Source organism: Microcaecilia unicolor, chromosome 11, assembly GCF_901765095.1.
Source record: "Microcaecilia unicolor chromosome 11, aMicUni1.1, whole genome shotgun sequence".
NCBI lineage: Eukaryota > Metazoa > Chordata > Amphibia > Gymnophiona > Siphonopidae > Microcaecilia > Microcaecilia unicolor.
This window is the reverse complement of record NC_044041.1, coordinates 60,386,102-60,407,462: the sequence shown is the minus strand read 5'-3', so window position 1 is coordinate 60,407,462 and position 21,361 is coordinate 60,386,102. Positions and strand designations below refer to the sequence as shown.

Genomic DNA, 21,361 nt, shown 5'->3' with positions numbered 1-21,361 from the left:
GCTCTAACTTCAAGCTATTCAGTGCAGGAAGGAACTGTAGCATAAAACTGTGAGACTGGCACTGGAGATTTCTTCAGTTGAAGGGTTTTTTTGTTGTTGTTTGTTTGTTTTTTATAATCACCCACCAATGTCTCAAGATTGGATGCCTAGAATTTGAGGACCCTCTACATGGATTCCATCAGGCCCCATTGATTCCACTATTGATGTGTTTCAATGTTTAGTAATTAGAGAAGTCCAGAATACTGTATTTATCTCATGAAGAACAACAGGCTATTATGGAATTGTGGAATAACACAACTGTAGTAATCAAGTTTGCTGACAAAGGTGGCTGCTGTCTTTATATTTGCGGAGCCCAACACCAATTGATGGATGTTTCTTTGTATCAAACTACTGGATCATGATCCCACATTGGAGATAAAACAGGTGGATGCTCTTATTAATGAAAGGAGTCTCTCATGGTTATAGTACCAAGAAGAGACAACTTTTCCATTTCCAATCATGCCAGTTTTATATTTGCTACTTAAAGTACATAAGAACCTGCAGAATCTGCCTGGACAACTGATTAGCTCATAAAAGTCTCTCTTTCAGAACCTTTATCGATGTAGACACTTTTTGAGGTCTTTTGTACCATTATTACTACTACTACTATTTAGCATTTTTATAGCACTACAAGGCGTACGTAGCGCTGCACAAACATAGAAGAAAGACAGTCCCTGCTCAAAGAGCTTACAATCTAATAGACAAAAATGAAGTAAGTAAATCAAATCAATTAATGTGTACAGGAAGGAGGAGAGGAGGGTAGGTGGAGGTGAGTGGTTACAAGCGGTTACGAGTCAAAAGCAATGTTAAAGAGGTGGGCTTTCAGTCTAGATTTAAAGGTGGCCAAGGATGGGGCAAGACGTAGGGGCTCAGGAAGTTTATTCCAGGCGTAGGGTGCAGCGAGACAAAAGGCGCGAAGTCTGGAGTTGGCAGTAGTGGAGAAGGGAACAGATAAGAAGGATTTATCCATGGAGCGGAGTGCACGGGAAGGGGTGTAGGGAAAGACAAGTGTGGAGAGATACTGGGGAGCAGCGAATACATTTATAGGTTAGTAGAAGAAGTTTGAACAGGATGCGAAAACGGATAGGGAGCCAGTGAAGCGACTTGAGGAGAGGGGTAGTATGAGTAAAGCAACCCTGGCGGAAGACGAGACGGGCAGCAGAGGTTTGAACCGATTGGAGAGGAGAGAGGTGACTAAGTGGGAGGCCAGCAAGAAGCAGATTGCAGTAGTCTAAACGAGAGGTGACAAGGGTGTGGATGAGGGTTTTGGTAGAGTGCTCGGAAAGAAAGGGGTGGATTTTACAGATGTTGTAAAGAAAGAAACGACAGGTCTTGGCGATTTGCTGGATATGAGCAGAGAAGGAGAGAGAAGAGTCAAAGATGACCCCAAGGTTTCGAGCTGAGGAGACAGGGAGAATGAGAGAGCCATCAACAGAAATAGAAAATGGGGGGAGTGGGGAGGTGGGTTTGGGGGGAAAAATGAGAAGCTCTATTACCATCTTATATTAAGGATTCACAGGCTTCTTGGTATAATTGGATGCTTGTGCCTATGAGCGTGAACAAATTTTGCTTATCACAGCCTATATTAAAGCCTTATATACAAATATTCCCCAAGCAGAAGCATTATAAATAGCAAATGAGTATATGGAGCAATGTGAGGATCCTTTGAACCCTTCAATGCATTTTGTAGTACATCTTTTGGAGTTGGTCTTCACAAAGATTGTTTTTTTAGTGTTTCAGGACCAATATGTTTTTTTAGATTGAAGGCATGGCGATGAAAGCCTCTATTTTCCTTGATATCACCAATTTTTATAAGACACTACATTTAACAGACTCCCCATTTCAAGGCTATATACAATTTTGGAAAAGGTTTATTGAGAAAATTGGAAAGATGTGGGATAGGAGGCAATATCCGTTTGTGGATTAGGAATTGGTTATTGGACAGAAAACAGAGGATAGGGTTAAATGGCCATTTTTCTCAATAGAGGAGGGTGAACAGTGGAGTACCGCAGGAATCTGTACTGGCACCTGTGCTATTTAACATATTTATAAATGATCTGGAAATTGGAACAACAAATGAGGTCATTAAATTTGCAGATGACACAAAAGTATTTAAAGTTGTCAAAATACATGCAGATTGTGAAAAATTGCAGGAAGACCTCAGGAAACTAGAAGACTTGGCATCCAAACAGCAGATGAAATTTAATGTGGACAAATGCAAAATAATGCATATTGGGGAGAATAATCGAAATCATAGTTTCCCGAGGCTGGGGTCCATCTTAGGAGTCAGCACTCAAGGAAAAGATCTAGACAATACACTGAAATGTTCTGTCCAGTATGCAGCAGCTGTGAATGGGTAAAAGTGAATCGATTTTTCACCCTTTCAGAAAGTACAAAGACCAGGAGACACTCAATGAAATTACATGGAAATACTTTTAAAACAAATAGAAGAAAATATTTTTTCACTCAAAGGGTAGTTAAGGTCTGGAACTCATTGCCAGAGGATATGGTCGCAGTGATTAGTGTATCTAGGTTTAAAAAAGGTTTGAATAATAATACAATCTAGGAGGAATAATAATATTAAACTTTATACCTTCACTAATATAGATTATAAGTTTAGGTATAATAAACAGTGAAATACTTGATTAGTAAATTACATATAAACTAAAGTAAACAAATATTAAAACTTATTTAAAAAAATTTTTAAGGAGTGCTCAGTTCACACATCAGTCATAAAATAAGTGACTGGCTGAGTAGAGAACCATCATTGCACCACTTGTGTTCTCATAAGTGCAGGCCGTACAAGTCAATCTGCACTATATCGTGGTATCCATCATTCAACCAGCGACATAAGATTTATAGTGCAGCAGGTATATTTAAAATTGGCATTTTCTAGCAGTTAGGTTTTATCTGAATGTGTGATTGCACTGGAGTTTTCCCGTTGGTAAGCAGCCACTATAAGATTTTATTGATATATTCATGAGTTTCTAATATGTTTCGATATGTTAAAATATTCTACATTATTATACTTCTTATTAGGATTAATGTGGGGTGCAATTATTTTCACTTTAAGCTGTTTCCTCCTGAAGAAGATACTCGAAACTCAGCTTGAGTTGAGGAAATATATCTTGTACATTTGGAGAGACTATTTATTTTGGGTGACGGCTCTGGGCTGAGTATTTGTTTGCTCTACTTGGCTACAACCAGTGACCTTTTTTCATCGTGTTTTGGAACTGTCTATCATGAGACCTACTTCTTCAGATAGTAACATAGTAGATGATGGCAGAAAAAGACCTGCACGGTCCATCCAGTCTGCCCAAGAAGATAAATTCCTATGTGCTACTTTTTTATTTGTACTGTCCTCTTCAGGGCACAGACCGTATAAGTCTGGCCAGCCCTATCCCCGCCTCCCACCACCAGCTCTGGCACAGACTGTATAAGTCTGCCCAGCACTATCCTCACCTCCCAACTACCAGTCCCGCCTCCCACCACCAGCTCTGGCACAGACCGTATAAGTCTGCCCAGCACTATCCCCGCCTCTCAACTACCAGTCCCGCCTCCCACCACCAGCTCTGGCACAGACCATATAAGTCTGCCCAGCACTATCCCCGCCGCCCAACCACCAGCCCCGGCACAGACCGTATAAGTTTGCCCAGCACTAGTCCCACCTCCCAACCACCAGCCCCGGCACAGACCCTATAAGTCTGCCCAGCACTAGCCCCGCCTCCCAACCACCAGCTCTGCCACCCATTCTAGGCTAAGCTCCTGAGGATCCCTTCCTTCTGCACAGGATTCCTTTATGTTTATCCCATGCATGTTTGAATTCCGCTACCGTTTTCATCTCCACCACCTCCCGCGGGAGGGCATTCCAAGCATCCACCACCCTCTCCATGAAAAAATACTTCCTGACATTCTTCTTGAGTCTGCCCCCCTTCAATCTCATTTCATGCCCTCTCGTTCTACCGCCTTTCCATCTCCGGAAAAGGTTTGTTTGCGGATTAATACCTTTCAAATATTTGAACGTTTGTATCATATCACCCCTGTTTCTCCTTTCGCTTAGTTTGGTTTTAGTATGCTGATTGGAATTGTTACTTTTGCTTCTATAACTATATTAGTTGCTATATTTGTGCACTCTTTGGCATCTCCTCCTGTGGCATTCTATGCTGGTCACCATTGTGTTTTATGATGGTGATATATGTCGCTGGTTGAATGATGGATATCACTACGTAGTGCAGATTGACTTGTAATGCCTGCACTTATGAGAACACAAGTGGTGCAATGATGGTTCTCTACTCAGTCAGTCACTTACTTTATGACTGATGTGTGAACTGAGCACTCCTTAAAAAAATTCTAAATAAGTTTTAATATTTGTTTAGTTTATATGTAATTTAATAATCAGGTATTTCACTGTTTATTATATCTAAATTTATAATCTTTAAAAAAGGTTTGGACAAGTTCCTGGAGGAAAAGTCCATAGTCTATTATTGAGATGGACATGGAGGAAGCCACTGCTTGCCCCAGGTTTGGTAGCATGGAATGTTGCTACTAATTGGTTTTCTGCCAGGTACTTGTGACCTGGATTTGCCACTGCTGGAAGCAGGATACTGGATTAGATGGACCATAGGTCTGACCCAATATGGCTATTTTTATGTTCTTATCTTTTTTCTATTGTCAGGTACTGTGGAACAACTCAGTCTTTTTTTCAATGGTTAAACACTTGGGATTTGAATTTGAAATTCATATATGTTTATGATCCTCGACAAGTCTATTTTTTAGACCTTTCTATACGTTGCTCTTATTCTGGCTTCTCTTATACAATTTTCTGGAAGCCAACTGATAGGAAAACCTTGTTTCATTTTCAGAGTTGTCATCCTCGTAAACCAGGAAGAAAGCTCCACAAAAAATGCAAAATTTCACCCTGGAGAGAGACCCATTTCACGTACGGAGTGCAAGAAAAGTTTCAGTTGCTGGAAATTATTGTCAAAGCAGCATAGAATCCCTTCAGGGAAGAAGCCGTTTACATGGACTGAATGTAGAAAAAAACTTTATTCATAAATCACAGCTAACAAAGCACCAGAGAATACACACAGGAGTAAAACCATTCACATGTGCTGAGTGTGGTAAAAGCTTCTATCAGAAGATACTCTTCACTATTCAGAAATTGAAGATACAGGATGAAAACTGTTAGCATGTACTGAATGTGGTAAAAACTGCTGTTATAAGCACTGGAAGGACAATGAATGTGGCAAAGCTGATGGCCTCTCCAGAAAGGAAGAGCCAGAACCACCCTGACACTGGACTATCGAGACCCGATCAGTGATCTGTGGAGGCCGCAGTCCGGGGTCTCTCTCTTAAGGGGGGGGGGGGGGGAGGTGTGAAGAAGCAGTGTGTTTTAAGCCTATAAAATGTATTGGATATTTTCCTGTCTTAAATATATCTCAAGTGTATTTCTCCTGTTTGGCCAGCAAATGTTGCATGTTTATGTTTAAAGCTGCTACAGAGGACTGACTTCTCTTTCTTTTATTTGGCACACAGATAATAGGAAGTGCCTTGCAGTGCTGTAACCAGTTTTTATTTTAAACTTGACTGTTCTGGGTTCTGATTGGCCTGAAGTTTTAAAATTACCTAGCAGTTGTGTCTGGCTGTTGCTTCAGTCTTAGTCAGGAAGAAAGAGAGACAGCCTGTTTGCTGAGGCTCGGTTAATTATATGTCCTGATCTTCCCAGGTACTGTTTAGACTGTATATAGATGCTTAGTTAGTGTTATAATTGATCCATATTTCTGTTACCTGTTATTGTTTGCCAATTGCACATTTTGTCCACTGTTCCAAGTTCTGAGAATAAACACAATTGTTTGTTGGTTATGCCTGTCTGGACTGATAAAGAATCCTGGTGGTTTGTGTGTTGATCTATGAGTGCTTTCTGGGAACTGTAAGACCACCTGGGAGTGTGGCTCCAGTAACCTAGAAATCACTGGGGATAATTGGAGAGCGGGAGACTTGCCCAGAAGCGATTGTGACCCAGTCGGTGGGAGGAGGGTGCAAGTGTAGAGCACAAGCAGCAAGTGCAGGTGGACCTGAGCTGTGCTGGGGATAGACCCTCTGTGGCTGCGTGGTAACCACAGGCAGGTGGCTAGGCGTTTTGTGACACCTAGTTTAAAACTTCCTTACTGGAACTGTGACAGCTGATGCACCTGATAATAGATAGCAGGCATTTATCAGCTTTCTGGATACTCTGTCAGACCAAATACAACTGACAGACAGAAGGCACTAGGATAATATTAAAAATTTCTGCTTTCCCCTCCCCCTGAAAGAACACATTAGAATTTTACTTCTTATTCTACTGGTATTATAGGCCCTGTGCAACCACCGAAAAACAAAAGGCAGTACACAGATGGACAGAGGGTACAGGAAGAGAGAGCACAGACTGAAGATACAAAGGAGATTCCTCATCATATCCCTAGTTCAAAGTCAGAGAAAGGATATAAACACGCCGAGCCTAGGTACTGTACAAATAGAGGTAAAATGGAAGCAGGCCAAGACTAGCTGATCTGTGGGCAGCAGGAACATTTAAGCAGAGATCAATGTGTTCAGCCAGTGATAATTTATTTCCAGTACATTTACTTGTTTAAGGAATAGCCTCCTGCTACATTTTTCAACAAGTGAGACATGCAGTGAGGAAGAGTTTCCTATATGACTAGAAAGCAGAAGTAGATGGAGATGGGAAAAAGCTGCTATTGGTATAAAATAATATTCTCTTTGGATTAAATACAAGTAACATGCATTTTCTGTATATTTTGAATGATGGAAGCTCCAGTCCATGGGGAAACTCAAGACACAGAACCCTTTTTACACTTTCTCACATATTGTTCATCTCTCCCCCCAGGTGCTTGGTCTAGATAGGAGCCACCAATGTGGCCCTTAGACCAGCAGCTGCAATCTTTTTAAGCTAAAGCATCTCAATACCAGTCTGAACCACTATGACCTACCAAAGACATACACAAAGCATTTCCTATCAGTTAAAGCAGTGGTTCCCAAACCTGGTCCTGGAGGCACCCCAGTCAGTCAGGTTTTCAGGATACCCAAAATGAATATTCATGAGATAGATGTGGAGGCAGAGCATGGGAAAGACCTGCATTAAATGTGCATTAAGGGATCCTTTTACTAATGTGCACTAATGGATTTAACGCACACTAAATAATAACGTGTGCTAAATAATAAGATGCCTACTATATACCTATGGGCGTCTTATCATTTAGGGGCCCTTTTACTAAGCCATGGTAGGGCTACCACATACCAACTGGCAGCACGGGCACCCAGCAGTAATTCTGAAGTTGGTGCTCGCAATTTCCCACGGTAGAAAATAATTTACTACTATGGGGGCATTCCTGGTGGTAATCAACAACATGGCCACATTACTGTACGCTGCCTGATTACCACATGAGTAGCGCTGGAGCCCTTACCGCCAAATAAATAGGTGGTGGTAAGGGCTCAGGCAGTAAATAGCCACACACTACTTTTAATATTAGCACATGGCCATTTAAAGCCCCATTTAATAAAAGGCCTTTTTACCTGCCATGTTTAAAAAAATGACCCAGCGCAAGCTATTTTCACATGCTCACACTAGCGCAGGAAACATTTTACTGCAGCTTAGTAAAAGTGCCTCTTAGCTTATGCTGATCATTAGCGTGTGCTAAATCTGTTAGCCTACCTTGGTAAAAGGACCCCCATGGCCACTTTTTACCACTGTTTGGTAAAAGGGCCCCTTCATTTTTATTTACAAATTTATTTTTATTTTGTTTTTTTAAGTTTTCTTTATTTTTTTCTTTTCTTTCATTTTTTGGGGTCCTTTTACTAAGGCATGCTAATGGATGTAGTGTAAGCTAATGATTGCCACGTGCTAAATGCCACAAAGCCTATAGCAATATAATGGGCTGCATGACACTTAACGAACACTAATCGTTAGTATGCACTATGAGGCCCTTTTACCGAGCTGCACTAAAAAAAGCTGCAACAAAAAAAGTGGGAGGGTGATCAAGGATGCCAAAGACTGGAAGATGTATGTTGGTAAAAGGAGTTCATATTTCAATAAACTCCTTTTACCAAAATTCATCTTCCAGTCTTTGGCATCCTTGGTCACCCTCCCACTTTTTTCGTTGTACTGTTGTTTTTACCGTGGGACGTTTTGAGTTCTCCATCTTTGGGCGGATTTCTTCTCACATTTTCTGCCCAGTGACCATTTTTCAGCACCAAGTAGGAAACTATCGCAAGATGCCTCAGCGCGTCCCATGGGGGAGTGCATTTTTAGGCCCCCATTAGGCCTACCACACCTTAGTAATAGGGCCCCTAAATCTGTTAGCACACCTTAGTAAAAGTTTTTATGAAAAAATATTTTAATATTAATTTTACCTTTAAATAAAAAAATTTTAAATTATTTTAATTTTTGTATAGAGGTCTTTTTACTAAGCTACAGTAAGCACTACTGCAGCTTAAAAGGGCTTACTGTGGGCAGTGCTGAGGTGGGTGCACATCACACGTTAACAAATATTTCTTTATTTCCGAGAAGGAAACATTTCTGAGCTGAAAGGTTGCAGTTCTGTGGTAATTAGCACATGTACATTACCGAGTGCTGATTACCACAGGATTAGCGCACGAGTCCTTACCGCCTACAAAATGGGTTGCAGTAATGGTTCACATGCTTATCTTCTTTAATGGCAATGCATGGAGAAATAACAGTGAAGTGGGCCACAAATCATCAAAGTATTTGAAGATACATTACAATGTGACATCAAAGGAACAATTTGATTTTGTAATCTTCTTTTGAAGCTAAAGAGCCACACAGTATATTTTTGGGAACTTTTGTTTTTACATGATTTGATCCTTCTAAGGTCATTGTTTTATTGATTTTTGGTTGTTAACAGTATTGTATTTTTTTTCATAATGCATTATGGTCAAGATATACATTTTTAAGTTATGGAGCATACTTCTCAATAGGGGTCTTTTACAAAAGTGTGCTAGCATTTTTAGTGTATGCCCATAATATTCCTATGGGCATCTACACAGTTAGCACGCGTTAATTATGCTAGCGCGCCGTAATAAAAGTGCCCATTACATTTATTGCCATTTTATTAAGAAAATCATCTGATATTTGGCATAATTCACTATATATCACATTGGGGTTTTTTTTGCTGGTCTGTCTTCGTTTTCCTATAGTCGATTTTCAACAGCCCATTTATTAAATATAGTTGGCTGTCATGATACCAATTGTTTCCTTTTTTCATAGACAAAACAAAAGATTGGATGTATTATGTATTGAGTTATATTCTGATTGGCACTACTACATTTAACAGATGTGAATATAATTCTAGTTTATACCATTTCTTGTCCTTTTATAAATTCAGAAAAAGGGACTAAAAGTGGATACATCACTTTTTTTTCCCCTTCTTTTAGTGTATCAACTATCTTTGGCTTTTCTATATGGAAAGACTTTCAATCTGTCACATAATTTAACACTCATTCTGTAACATTAGCACTCTTCTTCTTTAAATGTATTATTCAATGTCACCATTTGATTTGAATATCTGATGTCATGATACCACTTGAACACCATCTTAAACCAGGTCGGGTGTTGATCTAGTAGCTATTTTGCTATCACACTACGCATGCTGTAAGACACATGGTTCTGGTAAGATTTGCTATTTTATGATTTAAGTGATACATTGTGTTGATTGCATTTGATGTCATTTACAATTTCTTTAATCTATGGATTAGTTCATTATAATGTACCAAGGAATGCACGAATGGCATTTTTAAATTTTTGATTTATTATTATTATTTGTATACATTTACTGACCACAGTAGAGCAGTTGTACTTTTGGCATCTTGATTCACATTTATCCATCCCTTTTTCTTTTGAGATATTTTTTTTTAGAATACTTTATTGGTGATATAAGCAACAGATATACACACACAACAATGCTTAATGAACAAAAACAAGAAAAGTGCTACAAAAGGTATTTATTTGTTGCATTTGTACCCCACATTTTCCCACCTATTTGCAGGCTCAATGTGGTTTACATAGTACCGTCAGAGACAGTTGCCCAGTCGGTGGATAACAAATAGAAAGTTGTATAGTGATCATATGAGGTATAAGTGGAGGGTTGGAATGGATGAAAATTGTGTGTTGTCCTGTTTGATCATAGTCATGCTGTGGTGGTAGGTGAAGAGAGTTATGTGGGGTCGTTGGGGTAGGCCTTTTTGAAGAGGTTGGTGTTTAGTGATTTCCTGAAGTTTAAGTGGTCGTGGATTGTTTTCACAGCTTTTGGGAGCCCATTCCATAGTTGTGCGCTTATGTAGGAGAAGCCAGTTGCGTAAGTTGTTTTGTATTTCAGTCCTTTGCAATTTGGGTAGTGTAGGTTTAGGTAGGATCTTGATGATCTGACTTTGTTTCTTATTGGTAAGTCTATGAGGTCTGTCATGTATTCTGGGACTACACCGTATATGATTTTGTGGACTAAGGTGCAGATTTTGAAGATGATCCATTCTTTCATTGGGAGCCAATGCAACTTTTCTCGGAGGGGTTTGGCTGAATATCAGCCTAGCTGCTGTATTTTGGGCGGTGTGGAGTTTTTTTTTATGAGTAGTTCTTTGCAGCCCACATAGATTCCGTTGCAATAATCTGCATGGCTTAGGACCATTGATTGCATTAGGTATCGAAAAGTTGCTCTTGGGAAGAAAGGTTTTAATCGTTTGAGCTTCCACATTGTAACAAAGAAAATGTTCTATTCAGAGTTTACTTGGCTCTCGAGAGTAAGGTTGCGATCGAGTGTGACACCGAGTATTTTCAAACAGTCCGAGGTAGGGAGGGTATGTCCTGGAGTATTTATGGGTTTGTATTTGTTATATGGAGAGGAGAGGATGAGGCAATGTGTTTTTTCCATGTTCAGTTTCAGTTGGAATGAGTTTGCCCAGGAGTCCATGATGTTCAGACTATCGTTGATTTTGTTGGTTATTTCTGTCAGATCATGTCTGAAGGGGATGTATATTGTAACATCATCTGCGTAAATGAATGGGTTAAGGCCTCGGTTGGATAAGGACTGTGCCAGTGGAATCATCATCATGTTGAAGAGTATTGGTGATCATGGTGATCCTAGAGGTACTCCACAGACTGCTTTCCACGGTGGTGATATGTTTGATTTTACTTGATAAGTTCTGGTGGTTAGAAAGCCTTTGATCCAGTTAAGTACATTTCCTTCAATCCTGAAGTGGCCTAGTATTCTTAGTAGTATGTTGTGGTTTACCATGTCGAATGCGCTCGACATGTCGAACTGGAGGAGGAGTATGCGTTTGCCTGTGGCAATCTCCTGCTTGAATCTGGCCAGTGACTAGGACAGTTTCGGTGCTATGGTGGGATCAGAATCCTGATTGTGAATTATGTAGTATTGAGAACTTGTCCAGGTATTCTGTAAGCTGTTTAGTCATGAAGCACTCCATCATTTTTACTACTAATGGGATAGGCGCAACTGGGTGGTAATTGGTGATATCGTTTGTGCTTTTCTTGGCGTCTTTTGGTATTGGGGTGAGTAAGATGTTGCCATGTTCCTCAGGGAAGAGACCTTGTTGTAACATGAAGTTTAGATGGGATGTAAGGTCTGCTATGAAGCGGTCTGGGAGAGACTTGAATAGATGACTGGGACATGTATCCAGCTTGCAGTGGGTCTTGGCAAACCTGTGAGTCGCTTGTGTAACTGATTCAGTGCTGAGATTAAATGTTGTCCAAATGCGGAGGATCGGTCCAGATCGTTGAAGAAGATTTCGATGTCGGTATTTGATGAGGAAGTGTGCTGTGTAGTTTTATTATTTTTTCGTTAAAGTAGTTAGCAAGTTTGTCTGCGGGTGGAATGTCTGTGTTGGTTGTGGTGATAGGGGTGGTGTTTAGTAACTTATTTACGAGTTGGAATAGTTTCTTCATATCTTTGTAGTCCGGTCCTAATTTGGTTTTGTAGTAGGACCTTTTGGTTTGTTTTATTGCGTATTTGTATTTTCTATGTATTTGTTTCCATGCATTGAGTGTGTGTTCATCTTTTGTCTTTCTCCAAACTTGTTCAAGTTTGGCACATACCGGTATCAGCAGAAGTTTGGTATATATTTTCCCCAATCTTGAAATTAAATTTAAAAACAAAAAACCTCCTTCCCAACCCCCCTCCAAACCCAAATCCATGGAACCATCACAAGCAAAGTAGAGCTGGAAGCCGGGACTCTTATGGCCCCCAACCCACTAAGAAGGTACCAAGGAGTCCCTGTTTTCTCCCGTCCTGTCCCCAGGAACTTCTTTTGAGATTTTTATAACATTATTGGCATCAGTCGCAGGTTGCATTCAAGTCAGTTTTGTGTCAAAATGCCATCTATGGTGTTAGAACACAACAGCGCTTTTCTAGTTTAGTTTATTTTGCCATCGTGTGCTCTTCTGAAGTTGTAAGCAACCAAATCTTTTTGGAGACATCTGTGACAACATTTACTTTTTATGTTTTGGTATCGCATTTAAAGTAGATATGTCTTTTTAAGTCCTTTTGAAATTATCCATATTTTATGTTTTTTTAATTATTTATTTATTTGCATTTAAAATAGTAACACAAATTTCAACTTGAAAAAGAAAGGCACTTTTAGAATTAACACACAGAAAGTTACATTATCCAAACTGGAAATGAAAGATTATTCATGTCCACAAAAGAAAGGAGGGAGATCCAAGAAAGAAAATAAATCCCTGCAGCATGGGATAATTAACAAAAAGTAAAATCATCCAAATAACATTAAAAAGAGCCTAACTAATTCAATACAAGCTACTGAGCTTCTACACCTGACAATATAGGGGGATCTCGATCCAACCTCTTTCCATCAAAAAACAATTACGGCTGTTCTGGGTCAAAGAAAATATACTTCTTTGAAGAATAAGTTACACAACATTTACATGGAAAACACAATAAAAATTGAGCACCAAGCAAAATAACTTGTCACATTTGTAGAAACTTATTCTTGCGTTCCTGTGTAGCCTTTGTTAAATCAGGAAATATCCAAATCTTCTGAACCATAAAAAGCTTTTTGTCTACGGCAAAAGTAAAGTTTCATAACATCATCTCTATCTTGTAGAAACACAAAGGTTACAAGAAGATTTGCATGAATCATAGCCTCTATATTAGACTTTCCCAGAAACACAGTCAAATCAAGACTGTCCTGAGATATAGCTTCCACTTCTAGTATCTGCACAGTTCCATGAATAACATATAAAACCCAGATCGGAGAGGTCACGTGACGCCATGGTGCAGGGCTGACACTGGTAAGCTAGGCTCCGCGCACATTCACCCGAAAATCTGCTAATTTGGCGTGCCCAAGGTGCGAAACGCTACTGCCTGGTTCACATAAGGTGGGAGAAACGATCAGTGATTGAAGATCCGGCAGTGAGCAACAGAATGGCAGCAAAAACGGTGAGGAGAGAGCGGGACAAATCGAAACCGTCCGACAACAAGATGGCCGACCAACGCGATCCTGGGGAGCTAGCTGTGGGATCCGCATGGCTGACGGAGATCACGGCTGAGGTAACAGCAGCGGTCGAGGCGGCGCTGGACAAGAAACTTCAGCAATTGTTTGATCGGACGGAGGAGGCTCATGAGCGTATAGACAGTATGACTCTGGAGCTAGATGAAGGTTTACAGTGGATATCAGAGATTGAGGAGACTGTGGGAGCGCAGGAGGAGATTAATAAGAAATTAGAGCGGCGGGTCCAGGATTTGGAGACAAAGATCGATGATTTGGAGAATAGGAGCAGGCGAAATAATCTGCGTCTGGTTGGACTTCCAGAATCGCTGTTGGATAAAGATCTGCCTACCTTTTTGGAGGAATGGCTGCCACAGTCTTTACACATCGAGGACAAATTACAGAGATTTTGTGTGGAGCGGGCTCATAGGGTTGGGCCTCCGCGACAGCCAGCAACCAGGCCGAGAGTGGTCATATTAAAAAGTCTCAATTTTCGTCATAAACAACATATTTTGGATGCGATACGTGGAGGTAGCACTCTTACCTATCGGGGTAAGAAGATCCTTTGTTTTCAGGATTACTCACATCAGGTGCAAACGAGGAGGAAGTCCTTCGCGCCTTTATGTACGGACCTTTTCAACAAAAAAATAAAATTTGCGCTCCTATACCCAGCCAAGCTGTGTCTCACTATTAATGGAGTCGCAAAATTTTTTGACACCATTGAAGCAGGTAAAGAATATATCCAACAACATGGGGGCGAATAGCCCTTCAATGAAGAAGGATACAATCACAGGAACACACAGTGATTAAATTCAGGACAGTGGATTATTTTGGACTAACAACATGGAGAGCTGGACAAGGGGAGTTGCCATGAGATTTCCAAGTCTTGAATACTTGATGATTGAGTTGTAACTTATTGCATGGGTATGAACAGAGCCTGAAGATAAAAGAGCCTTATGGGCGAGATGACACATAATATGACAACCTGGGAAGCAGGTGTGGATGGAGTGATAAACTGTATGGTTTTCTGCTGGCTTCTGGACATGACATAGCTGTTTGCAGAATGTGGCTAAATGATTAGGCAAAGCTGATATCCAGATTGGAATTGTGGAATTATCTTTCGGCCTTTGGGAAAGAAGATGGACAAAGACTGGTATATGAGATGTGACCTGTAAAGCTGTGAATGGATAGCATGTTGGGCCTGAAAAGGGATTGATGGGTAGGAGGTATACTGCAGGGTGAGTGCAGGTGTTAATAAGTGACTAGTTCTTTGAACAGGAGGGGGGGGGAGGGAGGATTTATAGGATGGGAGGCAGGGGGGGAGGGGGTAGGTGGGGGGATGGGGGAAGTACAGGGTTGGGATAACAGGATTTCGATTAGGTATATGGGATCAGAAGAGGTACGTGAGTGAGTGGAAGGCTGAGTGGCTGTTGGGACGAACAGTAGGAGTGGTGCTGCTGGGACACCATGCCTGCATTCCTATGGATGTGGAATGTATGTTGATGCAAGGGAGAGGTACCGGAGATTGATGGGTCTTAAAGTATACTCCTGGAATGTGGGGGGTATTTCATCTCCCATGAAACGAAAGAAAATACTTCATAGTCTTAAAAAGAAAAAGGCTGATATAGCACTCCTCCAGGAGACACACTTATCGTCTCAGGAGCATGGAAAGCTTAAAACCTGGTGGGTGGGGACAGTGTTAGAGGCCCCAGCGGTGGGGAAAAAGGCTGGGGTGGTGATATTGTTTCATAAATCCCTCCAGGTTGAGGTGGGGCAGATGTGTGTTGATCCTGAAGGGAGATACATCTTGGCACAGGTCAAGGTGAATGGCACTACTTGCCTTATTAGTAATATAGGATAGTAATATAGTAATATTATAGGATAGTATAGGATAATAATATAGGATAATAATATAGGAAAGGTTTGGCAATTAAAATTCAATGCGAAGAAATGCAAAGTGATGCATTTAGGGAGTAGAAACCCACGAGAGACGTATGTGTTAGGCGGGGAGAGTCTGATAGGTACTGAGGGGGAGAGGGATCTTGGGGTGATAGTATCCGAGGATCTGAAGGCGATGAAACAGTGTGACAAGGCGGTGGCCGTAGCGAGAAGGTTGCTAGGCTGTATAGAGAGAGGTGTGATCAGCAGAAGAAAGGAAGTGTTGATGCCCCTGTACAAGTCGTTGGTGAGGCCCCACCTGGATTATTGTGTTCAGTTTTGGAGGTCGTACCTTGCGAAGGATGTTAAAAAAATGGAAGCGGTGCAAAGAAAAGCTACAAGAATGGTATGGGATTTGCGTTCCAAGACGTATGACCAAAGACTTGCTGACCTGAACATGTATACTCTGGAGGAATGGAGGAACAGGGGTGATATGATACAGACGTTCAAATACTTGAAAGGTATTAATCCGCAAAAAAATCTTTTCCGGAGATGGGAAGGCGGTAGAACGAGAGGACATGAAATGAGATTGAAGGGGGGCAGACTCAAAAAAGATGTCAGGAAGTATTTTTTCACGGAGAGGGTGGTGGATGCTTGGAATGCCCTCCCGCGGGAGGTGGTGGAGATGAAAACGGTAACGGAATTCAAACATGCGTGGGATATGCATAAAGGAATCCTGTGCAGCAGGAATGGATCCTCAGAAGCTTAGCTGAAATTGGGTGGCGGAGCAGGTGGGGGGAAGAGGGGTTGGTGGTTGGGAGGCTAGGATAGGGGAGGGCAGACTTATACGGTCTGTGCCAGAGCCGGTGATGGGAGACGGGACTGGTGGTTGGGAGGCGGGAAATACTGCTGGGCAGACTTATACGGTCTGTGCCCTGAAAAAGACAGGTACAAATTCAAGATATGAGTTTATCTTGGGCAGACTAGATGGACCATGCAGGGCTTTTTCTGCCGTCATCTACTATGTAATATCTATGCCCCTGTGTACAGTAAGAAATTTTTCCATGCTCTCATCAGTAAGATACAGCACTTTAATATTCCGCAGAAGATAATTGGGGGGGACTTCAATGTGGTAGTGGACTCCACTATGGATAGATCACATACTGCAGCATGTGCGGTAGGGGAGGCGGATAAAGGTATAAACTTGGTGTGTGGAGCCTTGGGAATGGTCGATGTGTGGAGGGTGCTAAACCCAAATACCAAAGATTATACACATTACTCTAGAGCCCATCACACGCAATCACGAATAGATTACCTGCTGATAGATGAAGAAAGTTTTGCAGGCATCTCAGATTCTGCTATTGACCCTACGATTATATCTGATCATGCGGCAATATTTATCGAATTTAGAGATCAGAATCCACAGAGTAGACAGTTTAGATGGATATTTCCCATGGACCTGTACTATGATCAGGAATTTTGGGCATATATTAGGGGGAAATGGGAAGAATATACAATACATAATGCATCTCATGTAGATACAACGATACTGTTCTGGGAAGCTGGGAAGGCTGTTTTATGGGGCGAGATTATAGCGTATAGCGCCAGAAAGAAAAAACGGAGAGATCGTGAGATCCTCAGACTGGGGGAACAGCTGGTGTATTTGAGGAGGTCTTATGGGCAAAAGTCCGCAAATCACGTCCGAGAACAACTATTAGCCACCCAGGTGGCCCTAAATGAGCTGCTGCATCAGCGAGCAAGTAAATCTGCCGAACATTATAGATATCAATTGTATAGGTTTGGCAACAAGCCAGGGAAGATGATGGCGGGTTTAGTGAGGAAGGTGAGGGGGCAGAGGAGAGTGTTGGCGGTTAAGATGCAGACGGGAGGCTTGGTACATGCTGATGTAGAGATACAGGAGGTGTTTCGGGATTACTATGCTAGGTTATACGCTAAAAATGATGATGATGATTTAGATCCTGATATATATCTAGAGAATGTCCCTAAGCCAAAGATCTCAGAGCAACAGAGGAGGGAGCTAAACAAACCAATTGAGATGGATGAGGTCCTTAGAGAAATTAAAGGCAGTGCATTACATAAGGCTGCGGGGCCAGATGGATTTAGGGCTGAATTGTATAAAATCTTAATGCAGGACATAGGGGACCCTTTAACTAAGGCCTTGAATAGATCAGTTGAATTAGGGGAGCTTCCGCAGTCTTTGCAACTAGCGGATATAATGGTCTTTCCGAAGCCCGAGAGAGATCCGACCTTACCAGGCTCTTATAGACCAATCTCATTGATTAGTTATGAGGCCAAGTTATTGGCCAAAATTTTAGCCTCGAGATTGGCAAAAGTGCTACCGAGAATAGTGGCGGCCCCTCAGGTAGGATTTGTGCAGGGGAGACAGAGTGGGAAAAATATTAGGCTGATATTGGCATCAATGGAGAGAGTGTGCAGGGAAGGAGGGGATTCCCTCTTGATCAGCTTCAATGCTGAAAAGGCGTTCGATCGGGTTGAGTGGGAATTCCTTTTTGCATCATTAAGGGCGTATGGCTTTGAAGGTTACTTTACACATGCGATTTCTATATTATACAAGAACCCGATGGCGAGAGTGTTGGTAAACGGAGCGTACTCTCGAAGCTTTGTAATTAATAGAGGAACCAGACAGGGATGCCCTCTGTCCCCTTTACTCTTCGCTATTACGTTGGACCCCTTGATCAGGGAAATTTTGGGTAACACCGAGATTGAAGGCATAAAATTGGGAACCAGAGAATTTAAGATTTCGGCCTTTGCCGATGATATTTTGGTTCATTTAGCTAGACCGGAGAGCTCATTGCCGGTATTGATGTAGGTTTTTGAGGAATATGGGGCTTTCTCGGGATTTAAATTGAACTTTCAAAAATCTGAGGGAATGCCTACGACCAACACGGTGAGGGAGTATTGGAAGGGAGAGTTTCCACTGCGATGGGCGAATAAGGAGTTTAAATATCTGGGCATAACGCTAACCGGAGATTTGAGTAGATTATATAGACAGAATGTTCATAAGTTACTACAGTATACAAGACATCAGTTAGCAGTATGGGAGGGGTTGCCTATAACATTAAGTGGGCGAGTCGGTTTATTTGCAATGATGCTCTTTCCGAAATGGCTTTATGTACTAAGACAGCTGCCCATACTATTACAGACTAAAGATATAAAGAAGCTTAGAGGAATGTTGTCTAGGTTTTGTTGGGGTGGAAAGAAGGCTAAAGTTAAATTGGACTATCTTTATGGGAAAAGGACAGAGGGGGGCTTGGGGCTGCCTGACATTAAACAATATAATTGGGCCTGTTTGGCTGGACACCTAGCGGATTGGATATTAGAAACTGAAGAGCATACGGCATGGAGTACTGAGTGTGCATTATTTAGACCATATCAACCCTATTATATGTTACATGTTCAGGGTAAAATGCTACCTAAGGGATGGGGTCATCATATATTATTACATCCAATGAGAGACGTATATGGCAGTACATATTAAAGAGACTAAATAAGAACCCACAGTGTACGGATCTCCTCCCACTAGTAGGGAATGGAGCATTTGACCCAGGGAATGCTCAACCGAGATTCATAAAGTGGGCACAGGAAGGGGTAGTATTAGTGGCAGATGTCATGCAGGAAACGGGGAAGGTTATATCTAGGGAGGCCTTAGAGGATGGTGGGAGTAGAGAATGTGACTTGATATGACTATTATCAGCTTCATAGCTATATTGAGCACTTACATAGAGAAAGATGTGATAGAGGGATTTATGAGCAATTGGCGACTTTATTTTTGCCTCAGGGAAGGGAGCAGACTTTGGTGTCAATACTTTATAAACAGCTACGTATGATTGCCCCGTACCGAAGTTATGAGGCAGTGGCTCGGCGGTGGTCTGAGGATTTGAGAGTGGAGATTAGTTGTGGAGCTATAGTCCAGTCATTGAAGGAGATTGTACATAAAGTGACTAGTGCCAGACATAGGGAGATACAATTTAGAATCATTCTGAGAGCATATTTCTCCCCCATACAGGCCTATCACGCGGGTAGACTTCAAGCCCCACATTGTAGTAAATGTAATTTTCAGAGAGCAACACTGTATCACATGCTTTGGGGATGTCCAGTTATTAAGAAGTTTTGGGGTCCAGTGCTGGAATTCTGTGAGGCTCTGTTGCATAAGAAGATTGGGCTCGCGCCTAAAAATGTAGTGTTGGGACTGGGGGGGGGGGGGGGAGTGGGTTAATCATGCGGTACACGGAGAGCTTATTCATATATAAGGCACTCATTATTGGGGAACAATGTATTTCACAATATATTGACTCAGGATATAGGACCATCTTTTTGGCAGTGGAGGAGTTTGCTTCATTCCCTGGTGTGGATGGAAGCACATGCTATGAACCGTAGCCCTAGAAGTAAACAACGTTTCTGGGAAGTCTGGGAGCCGTACGTGCAGGCTCTATCAGGCAGAGCTCGCAGCTTATTGGTGAACTCACTCACGTTGTAGATGGAAGGAGAGGATGATCGAATTCCTGTATGGGGGGTGGTGGGCGGATTAGGGGAGGGGGTAGGGACTGTTGGAGGGGGAGGGTTGAAGGGTGGGGGAGTGGTCTAAGAGAAAGGGTATGATAGAAAGACATGTGAATTGATTCTATACCTTATGTGAATATGCAAATATTCAGAAGTACTTTGAGAGTTACTGGGGAAATATTTATTAGTATACCCTTTATAATGAATCACAGGGGGTTTGGGGGGGGGGGTTGGAGGGTGGGGAGTGGAGATTCAAGCTTAACATGATTGGTATCACTTGGCTGTTATGATGTTTAGCGTTAGGGGTTTTGAGTCGTTAAGGGGCCTTATGAGGAGGTTGGGGGGGGGGGAGGGATGGAAAGTTAAAAACGACCTGTATGTCTCTTTTGAATTGTGCTGATGTGTTTGGGAGTCAGTTGATAGTTGATACCGTTTATTTTATAACATGTGATGGCTTTAATAAGAATGATTAAACATTAAAGCAAGGGTATAGTGGGGATGGGGGGGTAGGGAGAGGGAGGAAATTACAGCAAAAATTTGATGACTCTTCAGTCAAATGTTTTGTTAAAGAAGACAGAGATTTGTATTAAGTACATGTTTATTGGCATTTAAATGTTGTAAACTGTGACATCAATAAAAAAGTTAAAACATAAAACCCAGATCTTTGTTAAGTCCTGTCTGGTGGGTGCCAAAATATTTAATCATTCTGACTTCAAAGGTCTTACGTTCATGTATTGTTTTAAAGTTAACTTTCAGGATTCTTACTATGAAATCACTGGTACAGTGTTCTGGTTTTGTAAAGTGCCACCCCACAGGCGTGACCTCCTGACTGGCACTTTTCATATGATGTCTATGTAAACTAAATCTGGTCTTTGGCATCTGGCTTGTTTCTCCATTATAGCACCCTTTGTCACATTTTTTACACTGAATGAGCATGGAAGATAAGCATGTAAAGGATTCCTTTATGTTGAATATTTTTCCTTTGTGAATGACTGTGGGGGCCTGTGAAATGTTTTGGCATAGTTTGCAGCTGGATATATTGCAAGGATGTGTACCATTCTCTTCTGTTTGAGTCTGTGTTGGGAGCTTACTTCTAATTAGCTTGTGTTTTAAGTTGGGTGGCTGTCCGAAGGCCAGCACTGGTGGGGATGGGAATATCTCTTTCAATAATTCATCCTCCTGGAGTAGAGGCTGCAGATCTTTTATGATTTTTCTTAATTTTTTCCAGCTCTGGGTTGTATGTCACTATAAGGGGGATTCTGTCTGTGGCTTTTTTTTCTTTGTACTGTAGCAGATTTTCCCTGGGTGTTTTGAGGGAGGAGGCAATATTCTTGGAGATTATTTTGGGGTTGTAGCCTTTCTGGTTGAAGGATGC

The 21,361-nt window shown here is 41.6% G+C and overlaps 1 protein-coding gene across 1 annotated transcript in view; it reads left to right on the top strand.

Annotated features, from left to right (window-relative positions):
• LOC115480918 (coiled-coil domain-containing protein 74A-like) overlaps positions 1-21,361 on the top strand; it is a 91,433-nt gene that overhangs the window by 38,284 nt on the left and 31,788 nt on the right. The window contains exon 6 of the mRNA XM_030219903.1: positions 6,392-6,539. Coding sequence (XP_030075763.1) covers positions 6,392-6,539 — 148 coding nt within the window. The remainder of the gene's footprint in view (positions 1-6,391; positions 6,540-21,361) is intronic.